At 37.6% G+C, this 24789-nt stretch overlaps 1 protein-coding gene across 1 annotated transcript; it reads right to left on the bottom strand.

Moving 5' to 3' along the window:
* Window positions 1-1570: 1570 nt before the first annotated feature.
* Window positions 1571-24785, bottom strand: DIPK2A (divergent protein kinase domain 2A). The gene is made up of 3 exons (XM_059063856.2): window positions 23303-24785; window positions 7240-7543; window positions 1571-4451 (listed from the first exon to the last, which is right to left on the bottom strand). Exons 1-3 carry the CDS (start codon window positions 23957-23959, stop codon window positions 4120-4122), a joined length of 1293 nt encoding a protein of 430 aa, XP_058919839.1. The 5' UTR covers window positions 23960-24785; the 3' UTR covers window positions 1571-4119.
* Between the last annotated feature and the right edge of the window lie 4 nt (window positions 24786-24789).

Here is a 24789-nt window from a genome sequence, read left to right on the forward strand (position 1 = left end):
GTATAGGAGAAAGAGTGTTGAAGTTAACCAGAATATCAATGTTGAGCCCCAGGTCTGCCACTACCTATTTTTGTGACCGTAGGCAAATAAGTTTTTTAAAAGCCCTAAAATGTCTTTATCCAAAATTTAGACATACAGACAAATTTAGACAAAATTTAGACTTAGTATAGGTAGTTTTATGGTTTTTCCACATATTAAGGCAAGTGCAAAATTAAAGTAGATGAGGTTACTCAAGACATCCACCTTTTTGTTTAGTTGTTCAAATTTGTTTCCACTTGGTTTTAAAGTAGATTTGTTCAGATCAGGATACAAAGGTGACATTTGCATTTACTTCATCTGTTACTAAAGTCTCTTTTAATGTATAGGGTCCCCCTCCTTTTTCTTGCAATTTGTTAAACAAAGCCAAGTCATTTATCCTGTAGAATTCCCTGTGTTCTGGATTTTGTTGATTGTATTCCCATGGTGTTATGTAACATGTTCTTTTGTGCTGTGTTTTTCCCATTAATGGGTAGATCTAGGGGCTTGATCAGATTCAGGCTTTTTTTTTTCCCCTGTCAAGACACTTCATAGGTGGTGCTGGGTACTTTTTCATTGCGCTGTATTAGAAGACACATCATTAAGATTAACCAATGAGTTCATCAGGTCCTGCCATTCAGATCCATTCATCCAAAGTTCCTCATCAGCTTTTCAATTAATAGCTTCAGCTGCCACTGATGTGCATTGCCTAGCTCTTGCCAATTCATTAGGAATTTAAAATGGTGATATTCGAACAATACTCCTTCTGCATACTAACTAGAATAATTCTACAAATTCTTCCCCTCAGTTATTTGATTATCCTGGGGTAAGGCAGGATAAATGCTTCTTCCTCTCCAGGTTTCCAGTTTTCAGAATAATTCCTCAACATCTTTCCAATGGTAACTGAGTTTTGTTTTGTTTTTGTTCACGTTTATCATTTTGAATGCATAGGTTACATATTTAATGAATTTCATTGCATTTCAGTTATTATCCTTATTTATCATCATATTACTCCACGTATATATCACCAGTGGTTTAAAGTCCCTGCAGTTGGATCTTGAGCTTCTGAGAAAACATCTTTGAGTTTCTGAAAGCTCTCCTGCTTTGGCGATATTAAGGTATTAAGTTTTTAGATGTGAAAGTTTTGTTGGAGGAGAAAATAGCACGGCTGAATCAAATGGTATCTCTCGCAAAATAAGCTGGACCAAGTAGGCTGGGGTACAGATGAAACAAGTCTGACCACCCGTTGCTAACTTTTGAAATTAGTATAACCACAGTTTATTATTGTTCATTATATTATTCTCTTGTATACATCTGAAAAATTCCATAATGAAGTTCTCTATCCCATTTTAGTAGTAAAAATTTTAAAAGTCGCCAACTACTACAGAAAAACAGAAGAAAACAAACACACCTTAAGTTCGGATCACACCCAACCAGATAGTTTCTGAAAATTACATCAAAATATATGCAAGAGAAAACAAAAAAACATCTATATAACCCCACTTTCCATTCAAGAAAAAGCTGTATATTTGAAGTTAAGAGATAGTCTGAAAAGTGTGATTCTTAAAGTATTCTTTATTAAGATCATTAAAAGTTGTAGAAACAACTTTATATTATAAAGGCACAGGGAGACAGTTCTGATAAAATATTCAAATTAAGCAGAAACTTACAGTACAAAAGACAATTTAATGCACATACAAACCCCAAATGTCTGATTCAAAAATATTTTACTGCGTCTATTAATGGGCAATGATTAAAAATATAAATTGCTGCTGTATAATAAATATCTGATAGTGAACATCTTGATAGCAAAGTGAACAAAATATTTATTGCTTTTCACATACATATTTTTCCCTGTAATTTTAAATTCCTAATTCTTTTACTATCTTCTCCTCAACTTTTCCAAAGATAAAAGAAATTACACGTAATCGCAAGGGGGAAATGGTAAGTTATAAAAAACTACCTCAAGTTGCAATCACTGCTGGCAGTGTTTTCTCACTTCCTGTTCTGCAATCACAATCAGTCTTCCAAAAAGTAAGATAAATGTCTGCTAAACCACAGAAAGACAACTCCTCTAAAGACTGGCATTCTAAGGTTTGTAATGAATACTTATCAAAGACAAACGGTGCTCCATTTTGAAAATGTGTATTTTATTTGAAGTTTTGAGTAAGAGGCCAATGTTTGACAAGTAATTTTATCTACTCCCCTCAAAAGTTTTCCAAAGTTGTAAAAAGTCAGCTTAGTAAAATTTCCAGCACTTAAATATTTCTTTGAGGGCTAGCTGATATATGTAATGTACTGATGTATAAAAATTAACTTTATAACGAGATCTTACCCTTCTTCCAGTTTTTAAACTGGGATTATCTTTATTGATTTCCTCCTGCTCTTTTTGTAGCAACCCAGTTGTAGATGGTACAGGTAGAACTTCCATCGTAACAGTAAAATAACATGAAAGCATCATCTCAATTTAATGAAAGCTCTTTCAACTTAAGAAATACCCACATTAAAGTCTTTGATAATCATTTTAAAGTTACTTAACCATATGTCATGTTCAGACAGTGTGTAGCAGCTAGTAATGTACCTGGCACAGAGTTGATGCTCAATAAATAGTTGCTGAATGAATGAAAAAGAAAAGAAAAACTTGGCTTTGGTTGTGCACATTTTAATCACTTTCTGATTAGAATAAGGTCAGTCTAGAACTAAATACTGCACACTACATCAAACTTTGCGGTAAACAAAAGCTGTAATTTCAAACAGAAAAATATCACCTATGTTAGCGATAGCCAATTTATATATATATTGTAACTTTAAGAAACAGCCCACAAAAATCTCACACGTTTAACTTTTATCCATATACTTAAATTTGATGTTTTTTATGGTTAACAATTGGGTAATGAAGATCAAGTTGGACAGACTGGCTAAACCTGTCTGCTTTATAGTAAGAATTATTAGTCCATCAATAAATAAAAAGTTATGATGCCATATTAAACTCAAACAGTGACTACCACGTTGACGTTTGCAAAACTACCAATGAATAAAACGTACGACATCTTTAAGTTACATATGTTTGGAAGCAGGAGCTTAACTTTTCAATGAATAATCAGGAAGATATGAATTTAATAATGACAGAGTTGAAGTACTGGAAGTAGGATAGTAAAAATAGGTAGGTGACCAATTTTAAAATCTAACCATAGGACTAGGTCTAGTATTTCTTTGGCATATGCATTACTATCCTGGAATAGTTAGCATTTAAAAAATACTGGTTTTGTTTTTCCCTCAGTCAAATTAACATCAAGGTATAGATTGCTAGTATACTTTTAAAGCCTTTTAAGGGACAAAAATGACATTTTGCAACATATGCCAAAGTTCATGTTTAGTGTACACTTACAATTTATTGGCATAGAGGGATGTAACTGTTAAACAACCTTAAATGATCTCATGCAATAGTGAAACCACAGAAAGTGGGAAGAAATGTATTTACATAATAAAATATTCAGCTTTCTGAAAAAACAGTAAACCTGGGAATCTTGCCCTAACGGTAAATGTGTACCTTACAGCACTGAATGAAAACTAGCCCAGATGTAAATGAATATCTATAGTAACCTGAATGTGTAACATTTAATTAAAAACATAAAAATGGGGAAAAAAACCAAACCTACACATCAGAAGGGAAAAGTAGCCTATAAAACAGGCCAATCTAACTTGACATACGTAAATACAAAAGATTCACAAAATCATGATCGTAATGCAAACTAAGTCAAGTACCAAGTACCCTTTGATACACAAGCCAGTAACTATCAGACTCATTTCCAATAGCTTAACAATACTCATTAATCCAGTCAGGCATTCAGGGGGTAAAGCAGTTAACGATAGCTCAAGCCTCCAAAGTGTTAAGAACAAACTTATTTGCAGAAGCATCATGTGATTTTTTTTTGAAATTATGTCTTACTTTGATGGATGTTGTTAACATTAAGATCTATCAGTGCAAGTTTATATCCTCTGAATGTATTACTTCCAAATTTCATTTTTCCAGATAATTTTTGGTGGTTTCGTTTTAGCCAGTGCTATTTAAATGAAGAAAAGCAAAGAAAAGTTCACCATAGACTACCTCACATTGTTACTTAATTGTGCTAGATATTCACGCAGTTCTTTTGCAGCCTGGAATCTGCCATAGCGCTTCTTTGGGTTGGCGCACTCGTCCAGCAAGGCCTCTAGTCGGCCATCTTTGGCAATTTCACTTGGTGGATCATGAAGCAGTCCTCCAGAGGCGCCACGCCAGGTGGCATGTCTGGATAAGAGGTTCTGACAGACAGCATAGTAATTGTGGTCCACAGTGGCACGAGCACAAAGAATTTCTTTTGAAAATGATAAGCAGGCTTCCTTATCACAGTCATCAAATTTGCTTTCATACCACACATCCCAGTTTTCAGGTTTATCTGTGAAAAGGAGAAAGAGAAAAATACATTTTAAGGGAGTTTTCATTTTTTTCCCCAAATGTAACATCTGACTAATTAACACAGTATTTGTTCTTAAAATTGTATAACATTAAGCACTTAAATATATTACTTTATACACAAACGTTTACTAGGAGTCCACCAATGCCAGGCGGAAGGATCAGACAAGGTCCCTGCTACTAAAAGGTTCAGTGTAGAGTGAGACTCTCCATGATACAGAGAAAGTGCCGCACAGAAGTATGACAGTGCGACCTGAGTACAGAGGAGGCAGTACCTGTGCCTGGGGCTGCAGAAAGCTGCACAGAGGAGAAAACTGATTTAGGTCTTGAAAGATAAGAAAGTCTGAAAGCAAAGAGGGAAAACAGCATGCTAGGCCCAGGGTACAGTATGTACGAAGGCATGGATTTAAGGGATTGGTCCGGCTGGTTCAGGGAACAGTAAATTCACTGTGGCTAGAGCATGAGACAGATAACTGGGGAGGAGGTACAGGTAAGGCTAGAAAATAGTTTGTACCTTGGATGGTCATGACCATGATTTGTCTAATAGAAATGTAAATCTGGGCTGAAGACCGGAGGGACTAAGATAGTCCAGGAAAAAAAGCCAGATTGCAGAAACATTTGAGACAAAAATTAACAGGGAAGTATATGAGGAAAGTATGAGGTTCTAACTAGATGACAAGATAGACACTATTAACATAATGTTAATATTTTATACATAAATACAGAGTAATATAAAGTAGCTGTGAGCTATTCAGTGGAAAGGTTCATTCAAGAAACTAAAAGGCCACTGTAGCTGAAGCATTAAGGGCAGTGGAGGGACGTTAAAAATGAAGCAGAACAGCTCCAAGTCACACAGATTATTCTCTGGTAAGGAGTTCGAATTTTACTCGAAGAACCATGGGAAGTCATTAAAAGCATTAAGCAAAGGAGTGCTAAGATCAGATTTATGTTTTAAAACAGGAACTACCTGAATAGAAGGAAACCAAAGGAGGAAAGAATTTCAGAAAGTTGTTACTAATCAGTCACTTCACGAATTTGCCAATTGGGTGGTTGCAGATCATAATGCAGTCTTCTAAGTCAAGTTTAATGGGTTGAGAAATGAATGGAGGCTGAGGAAGCAGAGACAGGCAGTAAGCAGTACTTTTAAAAATGCTGGGAAAGCAGAAAAGAACCTTATGCATACTTGTTTTGGGGAAGGTAAGAAAAATTGGATTTTAAGGAGGAGGGTGGAAAGTTGAAGAAGATAACTGATGCAACAATTTCTCAAGGAAGGATCTATTCTTTTTGAAAAAAAATGAATGTGTATTGTTTTTACTAGTTTAGATGATACAGGGAAGGACATTGAGGGAGTTGCCATAACAAAATCACAATTTTCCTGTAAAGGCCATTTACAAGAGTTCAGAAAAGAGGATGAATAACTAAATATGGCCTTTTGCAAAGTGTCTATTTAGACAGCCCTACCATGAGACATTTGAAAAGAATTAGCCAGAGCTAAAGTAGCACTGGAGCAAAGCTCACTGTATGAAATGCGAGAATACAGAAGCTATATTGTATTCATTCAAGGTCAGGAATTAGTTGGTATAAAACTGTAACATGTATTCCAGGAATGCCCACATTAAAAAGAAAAAAAATTACAAGAATATTATTTTTACGAATACTGGAATAAAAGTGTTTTAAAGTTTAGGCAAGTTGCACAACTCTGAGTATAATAAAACCACTGAATTGTACACTTTGAAAAAGAAAAGCATGGTGTAAGCTGCTACAACATTCACAAATGTAGGAAGAGATAAGTAAGAAATGAAGCACTCCAGAGCATGGCATCCACTCCCCATGAAAGGATCTACATGGCAGGTCAAGAAATAATCAGAAAGTAGTTTGGTGAGTATGGAATCAGATCAAGGCATTGAGAAAAATAAAGTATTTAACAAGATCAAGCTGATGCAAAAAGTATAAACCTAATAGACTGCTGTTACATTCACTGCATTCCGTAGGTGCCACAAATTTTTGGTCTCTTCATCAACAGACCCCCATATGACACGAGGGGCTTAATACAACACCTTCACCATGGAATAACAACCCTTCGGGATTTTTTTTACTAAGTACATTAGTTACAGAACTACAGGCTTTGTCCCTGAAACTTTAAAATTCCTATGACACTTAATTTTCAAAACACTTCAGCCATTCTGCCCACCTATCCTTTGAAGAGCTCATAAATAAATGGTGAGCAAAGTTTTGGATGAGACATAATAATGTCAAACCAAAGTTAGAGATCTGCAGTGCTAGGAATCATCTAAATGGTTAAAAAGAAAAAAAAAAAAATCACTGAAGGCACCTCAAAGAACAATGAAACACAGAATATCACTGTAAGAGACCACAGAAAAATATGGACTCCATGAAAGCAGTACAGTCTCTCTGGTAGCCTTTAAGTATATAAAAACTTAAGTTGCATTAGATCCTAAACCACAGCATAAAGCAGACAGTATGAAAAAGACATGTGTGTACACACACACACACACACACACACACACACACACACACACACACACAGAGTATATCTGCATCCATTTGAACCTGAAGGATATTTTCTAAATAAGGACAAACTGACTAAGAGTACAAGCGTAAGTATAATAAATCAGTATTTGTTTACTGATACTGGTCAAATAAAACAAAGAAAGATGCAAGGTTGCCCTCTAAAGAGGAAATTAAAAGTTTGCTTCACATAAATGTAAACGTTATTTTGACAGAGAAAATCTAAAAGTTATAATACTTACTTTGTCTAATTAACCTTTTGTCAGCAACCAAAACGTTTTCAGCATCCACAATGATCACCTTCCCATCTCTAGGACCAACTGCAAAATTGTCAAAGCTGACGTCCAGGAGGTAGAGTGCAAATTCAAAGTCATTGTTTGTCAGCTGCTCTGCTATTTCCATTAATTGCCAAGCGAGGTCAACTCGTTTCTCCCATGGTGCATTAAAGTAACTCCACAGTTCTTCTCCAACATAATTTACAGCCACCATTCTTCCACAAGCTCCAAGATATTTTGCAAATGGCCAACCTTCATCAGATGGAAAACTCTACAAAAGAATTATCTTATTATAAGAGATTCTGATGAAGATATCCTAGAGGTCTACCCCAGATCCTCCGTAGGGATTTCTACTAGGCATGAGCTTGGATTTTCTTTTTATATTCAATAGTTCAATAGAGATCAACTTGTTTTTTCTTTCTTTCTTTCTTGAAGTATAGTTGATTTACATTCAGTTATACATATATACACATTCTTTTTTTCAATATTCTTTTCCATTATGGTTTATCTTAGGATACTGAATATAGTTCCCTGTGCCAGACAGTATGATCTTGTTGTTTATCCATTCTATATGTAATAGTTTGCATCTGCTAACCCCAAACTCCCAGTCCATCTCTCCCCAACTCCTTCCCTTCCCCTTGGCAACCACATGTCTGTTCTCAACATCTGTGAGTAACTTTATTTATTCTTTAACTCATACCGTTACCATGGACGTGAAATTTTTTTAATAGATCACATTATAAAGCTAAAATAAAGAAGTCTTTCTTATCAAAATCTCAGAACCAAATTGATCAACAAGACACAAGACACCTTCTTTATTACCAGATCTAAAAGTATGCATGCTTTCCTTTATCTTTTTGACTCCTGTAAGTACAATCAACCAGTCCTTTCTTCTGAATGAATACGACTGTAGGCCTATTAGCCTGCAAGTGTTTACCAGGCACCAGGCACTGTGTTATGCTGGAAGAGTGAACTACAGTCTCTAAAATAAAAATTTTAGAAGACATATACCAAACAAATAATTATGAGTGTGATAAGTGTTAGTTACTAAAAGGTGGTGCAGGTCCTAAGAAAGTCTTTAATAGGGGCCTTATCTAGTCCAGAGGAAAGCAGGGGTGGAATTCAAGAAGGATTCTTGGGAAGTATCTTCTATCTATACCCAAAGGTTGGTAAAGAGCAATCTGATAACCTACCAATGCAATCTCTACTCCAAGTACCTCTGGTCCCAAGTTAGTCTTGCTTCCCTTTCCAATGCTACCACATTGTCTATTCACCTTAAACCCAACTTCAAAATTATTTATTCTCCTAATCTTGGCAAGATTTTCTAATGGATTTTATAACTACTAGGAAGATTAACACCCTAAAACAAAAATCTTCCAGGATCATGAACAAGTCATTTTCAACCTAAGTAAAATGGCAGGCTTATTCTAAGGTACTCACTCTCCAAAGCTAAAACACCCAACTACAAGATGAGCAAATGGAGTGCAAAAGAGTGAGAAGTATTGTTTTCAACAACTTTTTGGAAGATCACATGACCAGAGGCGTTTTTTAAGAGACATTTTTCAGTCTAGTACCTTTCCTTAAGTTGGGGGAAGAAATTATATAAAGATGATGTTTACACAAACTTCAGGGGAAACAAAGCAAAACACTACAGAATATAAATGTAGCCTACTTCTATTGCTACAGATTGAACAATCTACATACAAGAGCTGGAGTTGAGGCTTTTCTTGGGCCTCTCAAGAAAAGTAAGTAATTTTACCCTGAGCTTTTATAAAATTGACAAAACTCAATAATACCCTTACATTAAAACTTTTATCAACTTTAAAACAAAAAAGATTTTTAGAACCAAACTTCATCCATAATTACCTATGTTCATCTGTGTTTCCTTTCAACACTATCAATGTACCATAACTATATTTGTTCTTGGTACATACACCTTTTTTTCTTTTAAGTTTTAAGATCTGGAGTTTTGTGACAAAATACTAATTATGTAAATTAAAAATTTAGATATGATAGTATGAATCTTCTCATATAATAAATGAATTGATTCAATTTTGTTCAGAGACGATATCTACTGATTCTTTAATAATTAGAGGAAAGTACTTTTTTTTTTTTTTTTTTTGTGGTACGCGGGCCTCTCACTGTTGTGGCCTCTCCCGTTGCGGAGCAGAGGCTTCGGACGCACAGGCCCAGTGGCCATGGCTCACGGGCCCAGCCGCTCTGCGGCATGTGGGATCTTCCTGGACCGGGACACGAACCCATGTCCCCTGCATCGGCAGGTGGACTCTCAACCACTGCACCACCAGGGAAGCCCCAGGAATGTACATTTTTAATCTTATTACCTGAGATTTTACAATTTCTTGTGGGCAATGGGAAGACTGACAGATTGCTCAGGTCCAACGTGACGTGCAAAAACCGCTAACCCCATGTTATTTTCAACCTTTCCTCCCAACTTAAAATACCTCCACAACCTTGAAAATTCAGACAAAATGATTACAAAAGATTTAACTATCTCCCAGAAGTATTCATGTATAAAACCTGACATATAAATGAAAGCACTGAAAATACGTAAATATGTGAGATTACATAGTTTTGTCATGCAAAAAGTAAATGAAAAACCTCCTCCATACACTATGCCATATTGTAGAACAGATACAAACATATCTTTATGAAAAAACGGTCTTTGACAACAGGAGAAAAGGGAACCCTGCCAACCTCTGCACATGTACAAATGCCTCCTTGTTTTGGAGGCTTTCCAACTGGCAAACGACAGTCAGATATACACTTCATTACTCAAGTCCCTCATGGAAGACGATAAAATATATGAACAAATGTCATACTGAGCAACTTTACATTCATACAGTAATTTCTGACAATGTTAACTGAAATCCTGTTATACCTCATTTTAAGAAGAGCACTACAATTCTTTCATACAGTTTGCTACCTAATCTTTGGAAGAACTTTAACAAATGAATTCACATCACTTGCTCATGAGAAGAATGTTCATTGTGTAGTCAAAATAGTCAGACTTCATTAATGAAAACAATTCTATTAAGCATTCTATTTAAAATGCTTCAAGGAAGCCAAAATATTTATAATTTGTATTTAAAACAATTCTGGCTTAGAATCAAATTACCATGATGAAGGAGAGTTTGAGAGACAAACTTTAAGATGTTACTGCTTGGATTTATTAAATATATCAAGCAATAAGAAACACAACTTGTGACTTCCTGACTACCCAACTTCCACAGTGCACAAAACACAGTAGCTAGGATAAGAAGTATATTGCTGAGGTCCACATTTTTTTTCTTTAAACAAAATCTTAAAATCAGATTTTCAAACTGCCTAGCACAACAGACACACAATTTAAAGTACCCTGAAATAAAATGCATGTATTTCATTTTTATTTCTATTTTTACTTTATTTTGTATTGAAGTATAGTTGATTTACAATATTGTGTTAGTTTCAATTGTAAAGCACAGTGATTCAGTTACACATATTTATTTCTTTTCCCTTATAGGTTATTACAAAATATTGAGCATATTTCCCGATGCTATACAGCAGGTCCTTGTTGGTTATCTATTTTATATATAGTAGTGTGTACATGTTAATCCCAACCCCCTAATTTATCCCTCCCCCACTTCCCCTTTGGTAACCATAAGTTTGTTTTCGAAGTATGTGAGTCTCCTTCTGTTTTGGAAATAAGTTCATTTGTATCTTTTTTTTTTTTTTTTAAAGATTCCACATACAAGCAATATCAATATGACATTTGTCTTTCTCTGTCTGGCTTACTTCACTTAGTATGATAATCTCTAGGTCCATCCATGTTGCTGCAAATGGCATTATTTCATTCTTTTTTATGGCTGAGTAATATTCCACTGTGTATATATACATCTTCTTTACCCATTCATCTATCGGTGGACATTTAGGTTGCTTCCACATCTCAGCTATTGTAAATAGTGCTGCAATGAACACTGGGGTACATGTATCTTTGAATTTATGGTTTTCTCTGGATATATGCCCAGGAGTGGGATTGCAGGATCATATGGCAACTCTTACTTTTAGTTTTTTAAAGAACCTCCATACTGTTCTCCATAGTGGCTGCACCAATTTACATTCCCACCAACAGTGTAGGAGGGTTCTTTTTTCTCCACACCTTCTCCAGCATTTACTGTATGCAGATTTTTTGATGATGGTCATTCTGATTGGAGGTGGTACTTCATTACAGTTTTTTTTTTTTTTTTTTTTTGCAGTACGCGGGCCTCTCACTGTTGTGGCCTCTCCCATTGCGGAACACAGGCTTTGGAAGCACAGGCCCAGTGGTCATGGCTCGTGGGCCCAGCCGCTCCGTGGCATGTGGGATCTTCCCGGATGGGGGCACAAACCCGTGTCCCCTGCATCGGTAGGCAGACTCTCAACCACTGTGCCACAAGGGAAGCCCCTTCATTACAGTTTTGATTTGCATTTCTCTAATTATTAGAGATGCTGAGCATCTTTCCATGTGCCTTTTGACCATCTGTATGTCTTCTTTGGAGAAATGTCTACTTAGATCTTCTATCCATTTTTAATTGGGTTGTTTGGTTTTTTTTCTGATATTGAGCTGTATAAGAAAATGTGTATATTTTACAGGATTATTTACTACTGAAAAAATGTGTACAAACACTTTTCAAGTGAAGGAAAGAGACTTTAAACCTGGAATGGTTTAAATTCTAATTGGATTGGAGGCACTCCAATTAACTGTTCAGGGCTTTTCATCAGGCTTGAATGTATATGTCATAAAGTGTAGTATGTGAAGTTTTTATAACTATTAGTTTAAGATTACACAAAGGCATATAATAGTTACATAACAATATATTTACTACTCTATTACTGTTTTTTCAATATTGAGTGGGTGACTACCCAAAGAAAGTCTACAGAGTATTATTACCAATTTAAAAATTAAAAATGGAAATTTAAGTATCACGTCAAACATGCTTAAATCTACGATTTAAAGCAACATTAAATGCCTTCACTGTTAATTTACGTAATAAAAAGTACTGTGAATACGAAACCTAAGATAAATCATCATGTCTAGGTATCTTTTAGCTTAAAGCCAATACTTCGGAAACAAACAAAACCACTAGGATCATCTTCATTTTATGAGAAAATAAAATGAAGGTGACATAAAACATATATAACCAATAAAGAGAAAATTTAAATATTTTATACTCTTTAAGGTACATAATATTTTATAAAATTTCTATATTTAAGGGCAAAACAGTATATGAAAAGAATAATGGACTTGATATCACAAGTCTAGCTTTTGAGTTCCACCTTCACCTCTGCATCTCACTGGCTGTGTGACGGTGGCAAAGCCAAAACTTTTTAGAGCTTTAGTCTCCTCCTCTGTAAAACTGGAATAATATTTGCTCCATATTCATCAGGGCAATGTAAGATCAAAGAAAAAAGTATGAAATGCACAATTTACTACTGCTTTATAAAGAATTGCTTACCAAAACATTTTTATACCTCCTATTTAAATCTTCCTATTTACATAAGTCCAGACATTCATCAATAGAGGTGCTTGTTTGCAAACCGCCTACTGAAAGGCATCTACAAATAATGAACACCTTCCAAACGTAGCCAAGAACCACTAAACTAGAAATCTATCTTCACTGTCCTCTAGTAGTTTTTAACTTACAAAGGAATGTATAAATTAGTTACCAAATTTTAAAAAGGCTCAATGCTATGAGAAATGTATAGGGCATCCACAAGCACTAAAAATATAAAAAATTTAAAACTTGGTAATATGTATAAACACAGCATTGTAATTTGATTTTCATTTATAATAGGTAAGCACCACAAAGTAAGTTCTAAATGCTGACATAACCATCAAAACCAAATGTCACGACACTTTATGTGACCAATAAATGGGATGTGAAATCTAAAATTCTAGATTTGGAGGGTACCTGAGTTGTAAGTACAGTTCAACTTTATCAGCATAGTTTAAGTGATTTGCCTCAAGTCACACAGGTAGTTAAGAGGTGAACTCAGGCTAATACAACCCCTCAATCCAATATCCCTCTGTTTCAGAAGTTTTCAGATTTTGGAAAGGTGACAGTACGTATATTTCATACTCATATTATGCAACGTCTCAAGGAGAGTCTGGGGTAGCACCTCACAAGAAAACATATTACACTGCAAAAATACTATAAGCTTATTCATCCTAAGTGGGATTAAGCACATAAATTACCTCGTGTTTTCACATTTGTTTGTTTTTAATTTGACGAAACCGACTTTTCTTCAGATTTTTAAATTTGGAATTACAGATAAGGAACTGTAGGTCAACCCACATTTCATTGAGTACTACAAGCAGCTGGAGTAAAAGGCAGTGAGACAGTTACTGTAGAATGAAAAAATACAAATCTTGAATTAAAAAATCCTAGATCTAGCCTAACTCCATCATGAAATGCTAAGTAAAGAGCTGTAAATAAAACATAGTCCCTATTCTAAGGAAGGCTTTTTAGCCTGAGTTCGAAAGACGATTATTAAACATGTATAAGTAATAAATTATGGAATTTGTTGTAAAATCACAGAAGAGTATACAATATGTTGAGAGAGAAGAGTAGGGACCTATTTTAGATGGTGTGGTAAAGGGCAGCCTCTCTAAGGAAGTGCTACTTAGGGAGAGATCTAAAGGATGAGTATAATATTACGTAGACTGGGGATGAAGCGGTTTAGAATGTTGGAGGCATATGTTAGAGCCAGAAACTGTCCTCTCATAACTGAAAAAAGTCCAAAGCAGCTGCAGTGAAATGAGGAGGGAATTGCTTGAGGTAATGGAGTCTGGAGAGGGAGGTAGGGGTCAGATCACGTTGGGACTTACAGAACAAAAACACAAACTCCTCAGCATGGTCCACATGCCATGAAAAACCAAAGTAGTATGTGTCCAAGCCTTAACATTCAGAAACATCTTACTTACTCGAGTTAGTCAATATCCCATGGTATATAACATCATTCCGAAAAACAAGTTTTTACAATATCACAATATCCTTTAATCAACAGACATTGGCCTACCAGATTAATTAGGTCATTTTATTATATTATGTCAGAACACAGTCCTAAAAAAAGGAGATATGGGATATATAAGAAAAACTAATAGAACAAACTAAGGTCAACTCTAAAGAGTTTGTGTTCTATTATCTTTTTCTCTCCTTACATGACCAAAAGTAGAGTTTGCATACTAAGTTTAAAAGATCCGAATTCCTCTCATACAAAAAACATAAAATATTTTATAGCCATTTATTATCTCACAACATTCCATTAAAAGGAATATAACTTTACAGTTCGCCTAAGAAGGAAATGTGTTACAAGACTGGCTCTTATTTTTAAAAGGAGAAAATTCCTAGTAAAAAGACAGACTTGAAGAAAAAAATCCATTAATAGTCAAAACATGAAATCTAAAATCTAGTTAATAGGTTTTCTAGAGAACTGGCATTTCTACACGTACACACAAATTTAAACTTGAGAACCTTTTTAGAAAGTAAATTATCAAAAGCATAGAAAATGCTTAAAGGTTCAATTTGAGCTTCAAAATTATTTTTAAAAGCCAAAATTTGAACAAAATCCCATTGTAGTAACGCATGTTATAACAGCTGTTCATAGAGATTAGTCAAATGCACTGGTGACAGACTAATGTGTTCACAGTTTTGTGAACTGTCTGAAGGGAAAATATAGTAAAATTACTGGGATGATTTAATGGTTACCTAATTTTTGATAAAATTTCTCTAAGACCTCAGCTTCCTAATTTATACTGCCAAATAGTGGCCAAAATCCATTGCAAATACTGTAGAATCTCAATAATCTCAAGATTTTCAAGTCACAGGATATGTTCCATTTATTTCATTAAATAATTTTCTGAATTCCATTTCCACCCACCTAGAATTCCAACAATATTAAGCAATGCCTTGAAAATAGCATGGTTGTGTTATTTCACTGAATATCATGTCCAACAGCTGTATCTAAAATTGGAAACTAATGTCAAAACACATCAAAAACAAAAAAATCTACCAAGTTTAACAGAAATAACTTATCTTTTAGAATGAGTAGCTTAAGAAATGCTCTCCCACACCAAAAAAAAAAAAAAAAATCACTTGGTCACAAATTTTAAATATATAAATATTTAACTAGTCTCAACTGACCCCTTCTTACCTCATGAGAACCAGCAACTGTGATCCATGTTTCTAAGTTGAAAGATATACCTAGAAACACTATACTCAAGTATTTACTTTCAGTAAAACAAAATGTCAAATAAAGAAAAAAAAAAAGATATAAGCAGCTTCTTTTGAACCCAATAACCTACATTACTTTCTTTAGTCAAGACCTGATTTCTTTAAAAAGTCTGTCAATAGAACAATACTAACTTCCCCCCTTCCCTTTAACTGAATTAACACAGTCCTTCAGATGTAAAGCAAAATACCTGCTAGGAACATACTATCTCTGCATTAAATATTTGGTGCCTGGTTTTAGATTTGTATTCCTGTTGTCTTAACTTTATCATAGCCAAAACAAAAATCTTGGTTCCCCCTACTCCAACAGCCATTCCTTCTCTGGGCTTCCTCATCAACAGTTGCTCAGACCAAAAACCCTGGAGTTGCTCAGACCAAAAATCCCTCATACTGTAACCAATCCCAATCATCAAGTCCTGTCAGCTATTTCTCCAAAACATATTGGGTCTAACAGCTTTTCATAACCTCAACTGCAAGCACCTTAATACAAACCACCAAGCTTTCTCCTACAAACCAGTGCAAACGCCTTTCTGATTGATTCCTGTCTTATTTCTTATAACCCATTCTACACAAATCAGGCCCTACTAAAAATACTTCTACTGTTTCCCAGTGCTCTGAAAACAAAATTCTAAACTCATTAAGCATGTTTCCAAGGCCATACAGGATATGGACCTTGCCTACTTCTATGATCTTGTGTTCTACCATGCTTTGCTACTCCCATGCTTGATTCCTGTTGGGGCCTCTGAATTTGTCATACCTCTTGCTTAAAAACACTCTGCCCTCAGAACTTTGCACCACTGGCTTTTTCTCATCATTAGCACCTCAGCTAAAATGTCACTAAATTCTGACCACCAAATTTAAAATTCTATCCCCAGTCCAATTCTCCATCATAGGAATCTGCTTTGTTCTTTTCATAGTATGTAAAATCTAAGATGACCTTGTTCTCTATTTGCTGCCCACATCTAATGCCCCAGAAAGCAAAGACTGCACAAACTGTGCCCTGGCGTGTCATCTTTACTGTATCCTAAGGGCATATAGGTCAGTTCCCAGTACTACGGAGCAATGCTACAGAATTCCTGTCAGATCTTTTCAGTTTATAGTTAAAATTCCAAATGAGCACTAAGGCAAATTATGAAGACCCTGAAACATTAAACTTACCTCAAATAATAAATCTTCTATCATTCTGTCTCAGAGTCTAAGAATGTCTAGAAATAACCCAGACTTAACCTCTAGTTTTAAAATTATCATTCATCAATGTACTAAACAAAATTATTAAGCTTAATAATGATTTACAGAGAAAAATTAAACTACTTGCTTCGTATTAGTGAATCCTTACGAAAAACCATGTTTTGTACAATATTCACTCTATTCATCATATGGGACAAATCCCTAACCCCCTTTTAATGACTATTCCAACAAAACTATAGCCTGAAGCAGCAGCTACATAGGTATTTATGATGTGTATATGTGTATGTAAGGGTGGTGACATTTGAACATTTGCCACAGGAAGAGTAAAATTTACATATTTCTAAGGTATCAACACAGTGTACTAAGGAAGCTTACTATAGATGTCTAAAAATGGAATAAGCTGATTTGCAAAGTAATAATATACTGTAAAAAAAACTTCACAAATAAGGCTATTTTTTGTATATTATCTGAATAATCCTATCTCCTTTAAAATAATCCTTTCGATCAGTATTAACATTCCCATTTTACTGATTTAAAAACTCAGGCTCTGAAACATTAAGTGACTTGTTCATTGCCACCCAACAACTTTGTGGTAGTATAGAACGCTATCTCAATACTGTCCTCACCACACCTCTTGGGTCCCCCCAAACCCCCACCTCCCAAATCTACAGGCAAAATCCCATTTATCCTCAGAATTCAATTCCTCTGTGAAATCTTCCCTGGTATCCATTCTTATGAAGATACACCCAGATGTCCCTCCCTAAATGAGTCATCTGACAGGGTGCACCATATCTTTTTTGTCTGCAGGCCTTATTATGATAGCATAATAATTAATGGTAATTAGTCATTTACATACCTACCTCCTACACAGCTAAGCTACTTAGTAGCTGCCTAGAAAGAAGGTTTCAATCCAAATGCCTTATAACAGACTATTTAACAAATGAGGAAACAAAATTCAGCTCTTCTGACTCTTAAGTCCAGGGCTATGTAAGTCCAAAGGGCTTCTGAGTATTTTACAGATAACTTCCTCCTATAATCTACAAAAAGACATAAAAATTGGATAAAAAATTTGATTACATAATTTAAAACCTTTCAAGGTCTATGACCAGGATGAATAACTATCCTCATCTTACACCAATAATTTACAGTCTCAAGACAGTTTACGATCATGTACTAAAAGTTCATTGTGTGTATAGGAAAAATGCAGGGCTTATATTCTAAGCCCATGTTAGTTTAATATATACAAAATGAGTGAAAAGTAAAGAAAGAAAACGTGTCAGCATTCTGTGAAGAGTCAGCAGCAATAACTGCAATACAGGAAGTAGACCAGAGACATAAGCCAGAAAATCAGAATAAAAACCAGCCTGATGAGCCACTGAGAAACTGACCACCTATGTCCAGAAAGTAGATCCCCCAAAAGTAAGCTTTCTACCCCCCACCAACATACGTGAGGAATATGTGCTGATGCAAGCAATGGAAATATGAGGGAAAATAGTTCAAAGATTAGACAAAAGTACAGAAAGGATCTCAGAACTAATAATAGTCAAAAGATATGAACATATCCAGAAAATAGGCTAGGGTGTCAAATGATTTTGCTCCACTGATCTGGAAGTGGTGCTTTCCTTTGGGTGATTGTCTGTTTCTATAATCTTTCCAAAATAAAAGTCTCCTTTTTTGGACCTGAGTTACACAGATTTTATTATTTTTGTTTGCTTTGTCAGGAAGCACAATCAAGGGTCAATGAAACCTCAGATAAAAAACAAGAAAAACAGGGAAAAAAAAACGCCTCTAGATTTAAGCTCATTCATTTATTAGATAAAAAGTGCTCTACTCAGAACTACCTAGTCAGAACCATCTCTGAAGCCTAAATTGGGGAGTGCAGGAGTGTGGTTACTACAGCAGCAGCCAAGAGGAGAGAAGGAGGTAGCCCCTTAAATTGTTACTTGAAAAGAAAGTCCCGTGACAAAGTCTGGAACATCCTTTCTGCCAATACCCCACAAGACCCTTAGCTACCTTTAGCTCCAGATTTGTTTCCTTTAAAGGGAGTCTCGAATTTTGATTTCTTTTAATCTAATTTCATGTGTGTAAAAATTTGAGTCTAGAAAGACAAGCTTGAAACAGGACTATCTATCCTGGCCTCCAAACCATAGCAGGGATCAAGTACAAAAACCCCCAGCCCCCTTTTATAAGAGTTTAAACCCACCAGTTAAAGTCAAGCTCAGAAGAAGAATAATTTCTCAAGTCGAGAGTTTGAGAGTCACAGGATGTTGGGGCTGAAAAGAATTTAATCCAATAGTCTCACTTTATAGATAAGTAAAGGGAGTCCCATAAAAAGTTTATCAACTGGTCCAAAGTAAGACAATTAGATAAATGGCCATAATTTTTTGTTTACATCAAAAACTGCATCTTAGTGCATCTTAAAAGTACATTCTTTTCCTACAGAAATTATTTTTAAGGACAAAAACATTAACATTCACTCAAAGTTTAATTATAAAATTCATCTTGTAATGTAGGAATGGAATAAATCAGTGTAATTAAAGATATGGTTGATATTCAGAATCATAACTACTTTTAAGGTGATTCATATTCCAAACAAGCTTCAAAACCACTAATCAAATGCATTGGATAATTAAGTCACTTACTTATTTAATATCTAAGCACTCTAATTATTGAGTGCTTACTATGCATGAGGCACTACATAAAATGCTTTCAATATATTATGGCATTTACAAGAATAGAAATGAAAAGTTTAAAATCTATAGCTGAAACAATGATAGTTACACACTGTAAATATTAAAGAAATCCCATTAAAACCATGATTCAGAAAATTTAAGACAAAGTTCTACAAATATAATAAGACAAATTCCCACCTCCTTGCCCCAAACAACCAAGATCTTTCTTATTTCTATAAACAAGACCATCTTCACTATCTCCAAGTCATAACACCAGAGAGACAGTTTGGGCCTCAGGAAATCCAGACAGCATTTTTCTCCCTTATACACACAATTTTTATAAATTCAAGGATAAGTAAGTACAAATACTGGTACAAATTTTATCAATAACAGAAAATATCCTGCTATCTTGCCAAATACTTCAACACCTCAATTTCTGACTGTTCCAAAAATGCCATACAAATATTACAAAGTTCCTCTCCACATTTTTTTCCAGTAAGATTAGCATACTTGTAATTAAAATATACCTCTGGGTGAAGTAAAAATGTGAAGAGAAAAAGTAGAAAATAAAGATTCTAGCATTATCTTGTTGCTTGATGCTTATAAAATTTTTTTAGAAGATAATTCTGCAGCAGAACAACTTTCCTTAGAATTAGATAAGCTGCTGAAGGCTAGTAAAACTATCTAACAATGGGAAGAGAGTTGTATTTCTGTATCATTTCATATTGGGAAATTTATACTACAAATCTGTATAGCCTTACGTAGGTAAGGTATGTCCATTACATATCTTGCAGACATTTAATACCATTCATGTCTCCTTTCAAGGCATAATAGAAACTTCAGTTTGTTACTGTTTCTTAAAATCAGAAGATGCATGTTTAATGGGTTAAATTAATATATACTTTACAGTTTTTTCTTTAGTACCTTATCAAAAGAGATTTTTAAATGTTTATTTTTGGAAGCATGTTTCCTACATTGGAACTTTTCTTAAGAATAGTTTGATGAATTAAATCCAAAAGACTTTTTCTCTCAAGCAGTTAATCTGGGGGCAATATAAGAAAAATCTAGTTTGTTATCAACTGTCCAAAAATTCAATAAGTAGCTCCCTCTCCTGGAAAAAAAAAAAAACAGAAAAGAAAAAAAAAAAAAAAAAAAGCAAGTTCCTCTTCAAGCTGTAAAACATACACTTGTACCCTTAAAAATATTTTTTAAAAATACATGAACCCCAAAATATATAGAGAGCCAAATCTGCATTTTTCTACCATTATCAATTAATAACCCAATACTACCATAAACAGCTGTTAACAGTTTCACAGAAACCTGTAAAATACTAAAATTGTGTACATCTGTCTAGCTAACAAAAAGTAATGAACATCATGATGTGACTTAGTGTATAACAATCTTTGTACTTGACCAAAGAATTCTGAGATTCCTTTCACTTCAGTGGTTTTATACTGTCATCGAATTTTAATTATATTGTTCATACTTAACTCATTAGTTTTTACCAAAGATTAAGTGGTTCCATAAAGTAAGTAGCAGCTCTATGAAGATCTTTTATTTAAAAATAAGTCTTCTTATTCTACTTGTTTGTTCAACAGTTAAAAAAAAATACCAATGACTGACTGGTATTAAAGACCCCAAATTTATATTTCACACAGCATGTAAACAGCTACAGAACTAAATTAAAATTTCAAGTTACAAATATCACAGTCAACAACGTTGATACAGATATTTCCTCACATACTGAAAACAAACTCTTATCCTATAACCCACCTAGCCACCTGCTCACTGCAACTGTGTCAAGTAAGCTTAAATTACAAAAATATAACTGATTTTTAAAAGCTTTTTTTTATCACTAAAGATGAACACAGAAGAAAAAGTTTAAGCGAAGAGTTCATCAGAAAACAAGATATACGTACACTTGACTGTCTCAACTATAAAGTAAACTGAAAATACCAAGACAACTTCAAGCTTCAAAAACAAGTAAGTTTCCCAAATAAAGCAGATTTACCTTAGTGCAAATCAAATGTCAACGTTTCTCATATTAAAATGCCATACATTTGTAAAACTGGATATACAACGTTCTTAAAATATTGGTTCTAACATAAATAGAATTAGCTGATAAAAACCTTTCAGTATGCAGCCACTATTATAGTTGCAGAAAATGTGTATTACTAAGATAGCTCTTTACTAAATTTTTGGGTCCCAGAGAATTTGAGAGACTATCTGCTAAGCAAACCATACTGCTAGAGCTTTCTCCAGGGACTAACCTTGCTAACATAAACATCTATTTCTCAAAGAGAAAAAGCAGCTTAAATGGAAAAAAACTTTCAAATCAAATGTACGTATCGTAAGTATGGACTTAAACTTTAGAGGCTGACTAGTTTTGGAACTACCGAATAATGTACTTTCTTCGAGGAAAGCTTCACCAGTTTTATATACCATTCACTGTTAAATAGAGCAGCATTTAATATACAATCTGTACTTCAAATGACCCGTTACATACATCCTAGGACGACTTAAAATTTACTACGGTTTTGTTGGAGGCAAAGTATTTATTTTGTGTTAAAATTATTTGGCTGAACTAATCAAACGACGCTGGTTTCTCTTAGTTAAGTTGGGCAGCGGAGAACTTGAGAAAAGCCAGCAATATAAATGAATACTGCACATTCCTATTGATGCACTTTAGATTTTAAAGAAATGCAACCCTGTAAAAAACCCCCAGCCATCGGTGACATTCTTAGCAGCGCCGAAAGGGCGTGAAGTATTCAAAATTACTTGTGATTAATCTTACGTCATGTTTTTTTCCCTTTGTATTTGAAATACAGCACAACTGGTATGGAAAATGAGCAAGGTTACTTTCCCTGCGGTTATCGGGCTGGATCAAAACCCCAACAGTTGTAACCACTATCCAAAGACACCGCACTAAAGGCGAGTGGGAATGTGGCTAAACTCAGCAACTTTTCCCAAGGTAAACACAGTTTTGAGAGGTTCTGTTTTCATTTTGGCTGTCACCACCAGTAAAAAGATCCCAACCTACTCCCCTAAAAGGCTCGTTCGGTTTCAAAATAAAGTCAGGAGAGAACCAATAAGTCAGCTACAAGAGAAATGACTCTCCTTTCTCTGTTTTTTAACCCTGGCCTAACATTTCACCTTCCCGCAGCCAAATTACCGCATGAATAGAGCAGGTCACAGGATCAGGATGAAAATGTCCGTCTTGGCCTTAAAGCCTCGCAGCCCCAAATCCAACGGGCTTTATTACTTTTTCCTCTTTCTAATCCCACCCACAGCACGGCTCGCAGACTGAACCCACCCCGGACCCCATCTCTGACCTCATCCTCCCGAGTCTGTCCCCAAATTGGCGGCCCCAATGATGTGGCAGGTGAATGAGCTAAGGAATAAAACAAAGACAGACTTTGGGGCCGAAGTGAGGCCAGCCGCGAGGGGTGCTGAAGACGAGACCAAACGCGGTACAGAAACACTGGACAACTAAGAAAGGTCCAAGGGCTCGTGAACACATTGCGCCGCGGAAGCGCAAGTCCCGGCGGATCAAAGCAGAAAGGCACGGAGCAGAGCCGAAAGAAACTCGGCGGAGAGACATTTTGCGAGCGTACAAGACGCGCTCCCTCTGGCGTTGAAGGATCCGCAGTCAGACCCGAGACGCGCCCGCGCCCAGCTGACAAGAGCAGACTCTCCAGCAGCCGGGTCGCCCTCCGCGATCCCTCACGGCGCCAGGGGGCCGCCCAGCGCCGCCCCCTCCCCACGCCCGCCTCCTCGCCTCGCCTCGCCGCGCCGCACCGGGTCCTGACCCGGCGACGGACGCGGGAGGGGCCGCTTCTCCGGACTCCCGTTCCCTGGGCGGCCCTCCCGGCGGGACGCCCCCCGGCCGGGTTCCGCGCCTACCTGTAGCACCAGCGGCTCGGGGTTGAAGGCCAGGGTCAACAGCAGCTGCATGCGCTCCGAGTCCTTGAGGTTGCGGAGCAGGAAGCTGCCCGAGTCCTTGGTCTCAGCGTAGCGGCGCACCAGGCGGTCGAGCAGACGCTGCGAGGGGCAGTGCACCAGGTCGGACCAGCCCTCCACCGCCTCCGGCGTGAGCAGCCGCACGTCGCCGTTGAGGCGCGCGAACTCGGTGCGGGGCATGGCCTGGAGCAGGTCGCAGCGGGGCCGGCCGGTGGCCCGCTTGCAGATGCTCTGGTCGAGCTGCGCCAGCTCGCGCTGCGAGCCGAGGCGCTTGAGGACCACTCGGCGGCGGCCGCCCTCACGGGGCTCGCCGTACTGCGCGAAGTAGACGTTCTTCACGTTGAGGAAGTCCAGCAGGCGCAGGCGGCCCCACGCCTCGAACACCACCTGCCCGTTGAGGAAGCGGCGGCACCAGCTCGTGCCGAAGCACGCCGGGCACTTATTGAGCTGCAGGAAGCGCCGGTCGGCCAGCTCGTTGCGCTGCCAAGAGGCGAGCAGCGACGGCGAGTGCAGCACCATCAGCACCAACAGGCTGCCCAGCGCCGCCAGCTTCAGCGAGCGGGACAGGCGGCCCAGCTTCGGGGGCACCAGGCGCCACATCCCGCCCGCCGCCCGTACCCGGAGGGCGAGGGCACCCCCGGGGCGCCCCCGCCGCGCCGAAACCCGGAGAGTGACTGGCAGGGGCCCCCGGGCGAGAAAAGGAGCGAGGGCGCAGGCTGGGGCGGAAGGCGGAGTAGGTGTGTTAAGAGAGAGAGAGACGGGTAGCGGGAAGGAGCCGACCGGAGCAGGCTGCGACTTCTCCCAGTCACTAGTCTCCACAACTCTCGAGCTCCCTCCTCCGAGCTCCCCGCCCTCCGACTCCGGCGGCGCCTCCTCCAAGCCAGTCAAGTTATACAGCAGCGGGAGGGGGAGGGAGCGCGGGGACCTGACGGCCGCGCGCCCGCGTCTGCCCGTGCGCGCGCACGCGCTCTTCTTGCTTGGGGCGCGAAAGCTGTTGCGCCGGTGGCCGCCCGTCGAGCGAATGGGGTGTCTAATAAGAGGAAAGAAGGGACTCACGGAAGGGGATGAGAAGCTGGAATGTCTCACATCGAAAAGTAGCAACAGTGTAGGAAGGTGGGAAGGATGAGGTGCCCGCGCGTCCCTGACGCCGGATGCCCCAGTTCGTGCGCGCTGGCTCTCCTGAGGGAGGGAGAGGGGGGCCGGAGGGCGGGGCTGGAGGGGCGGAGCGAGCGCGTCGCGCACCTCCCGGAAAGCGTAAGCGGCTTTGGCTGTGGGGGCCGGCTCCGTGGGGGCGGAGCTCGAGCTTTTTTGGAGGCGGGGTAAACTCACGAGCTCCTGTGCTGAAATTACTTTTAGCAACAGTTACTCTTTTATGATTGTTGACTTTTACTGGGGCCTGTTTTTTGCCATTGTGGAAACAGTCTTCTAAG

Source organism: Kogia breviceps, chromosome 5, assembly GCF_026419965.1.
Source record: "Kogia breviceps isolate mKogBre1 chromosome 5, mKogBre1 haplotype 1, whole genome shotgun sequence".
Taxonomy (NCBI): domain Eukaryota; kingdom Metazoa; phylum Chordata; class Mammalia; order Artiodactyla; family Physeteridae; genus Kogia; species Kogia breviceps.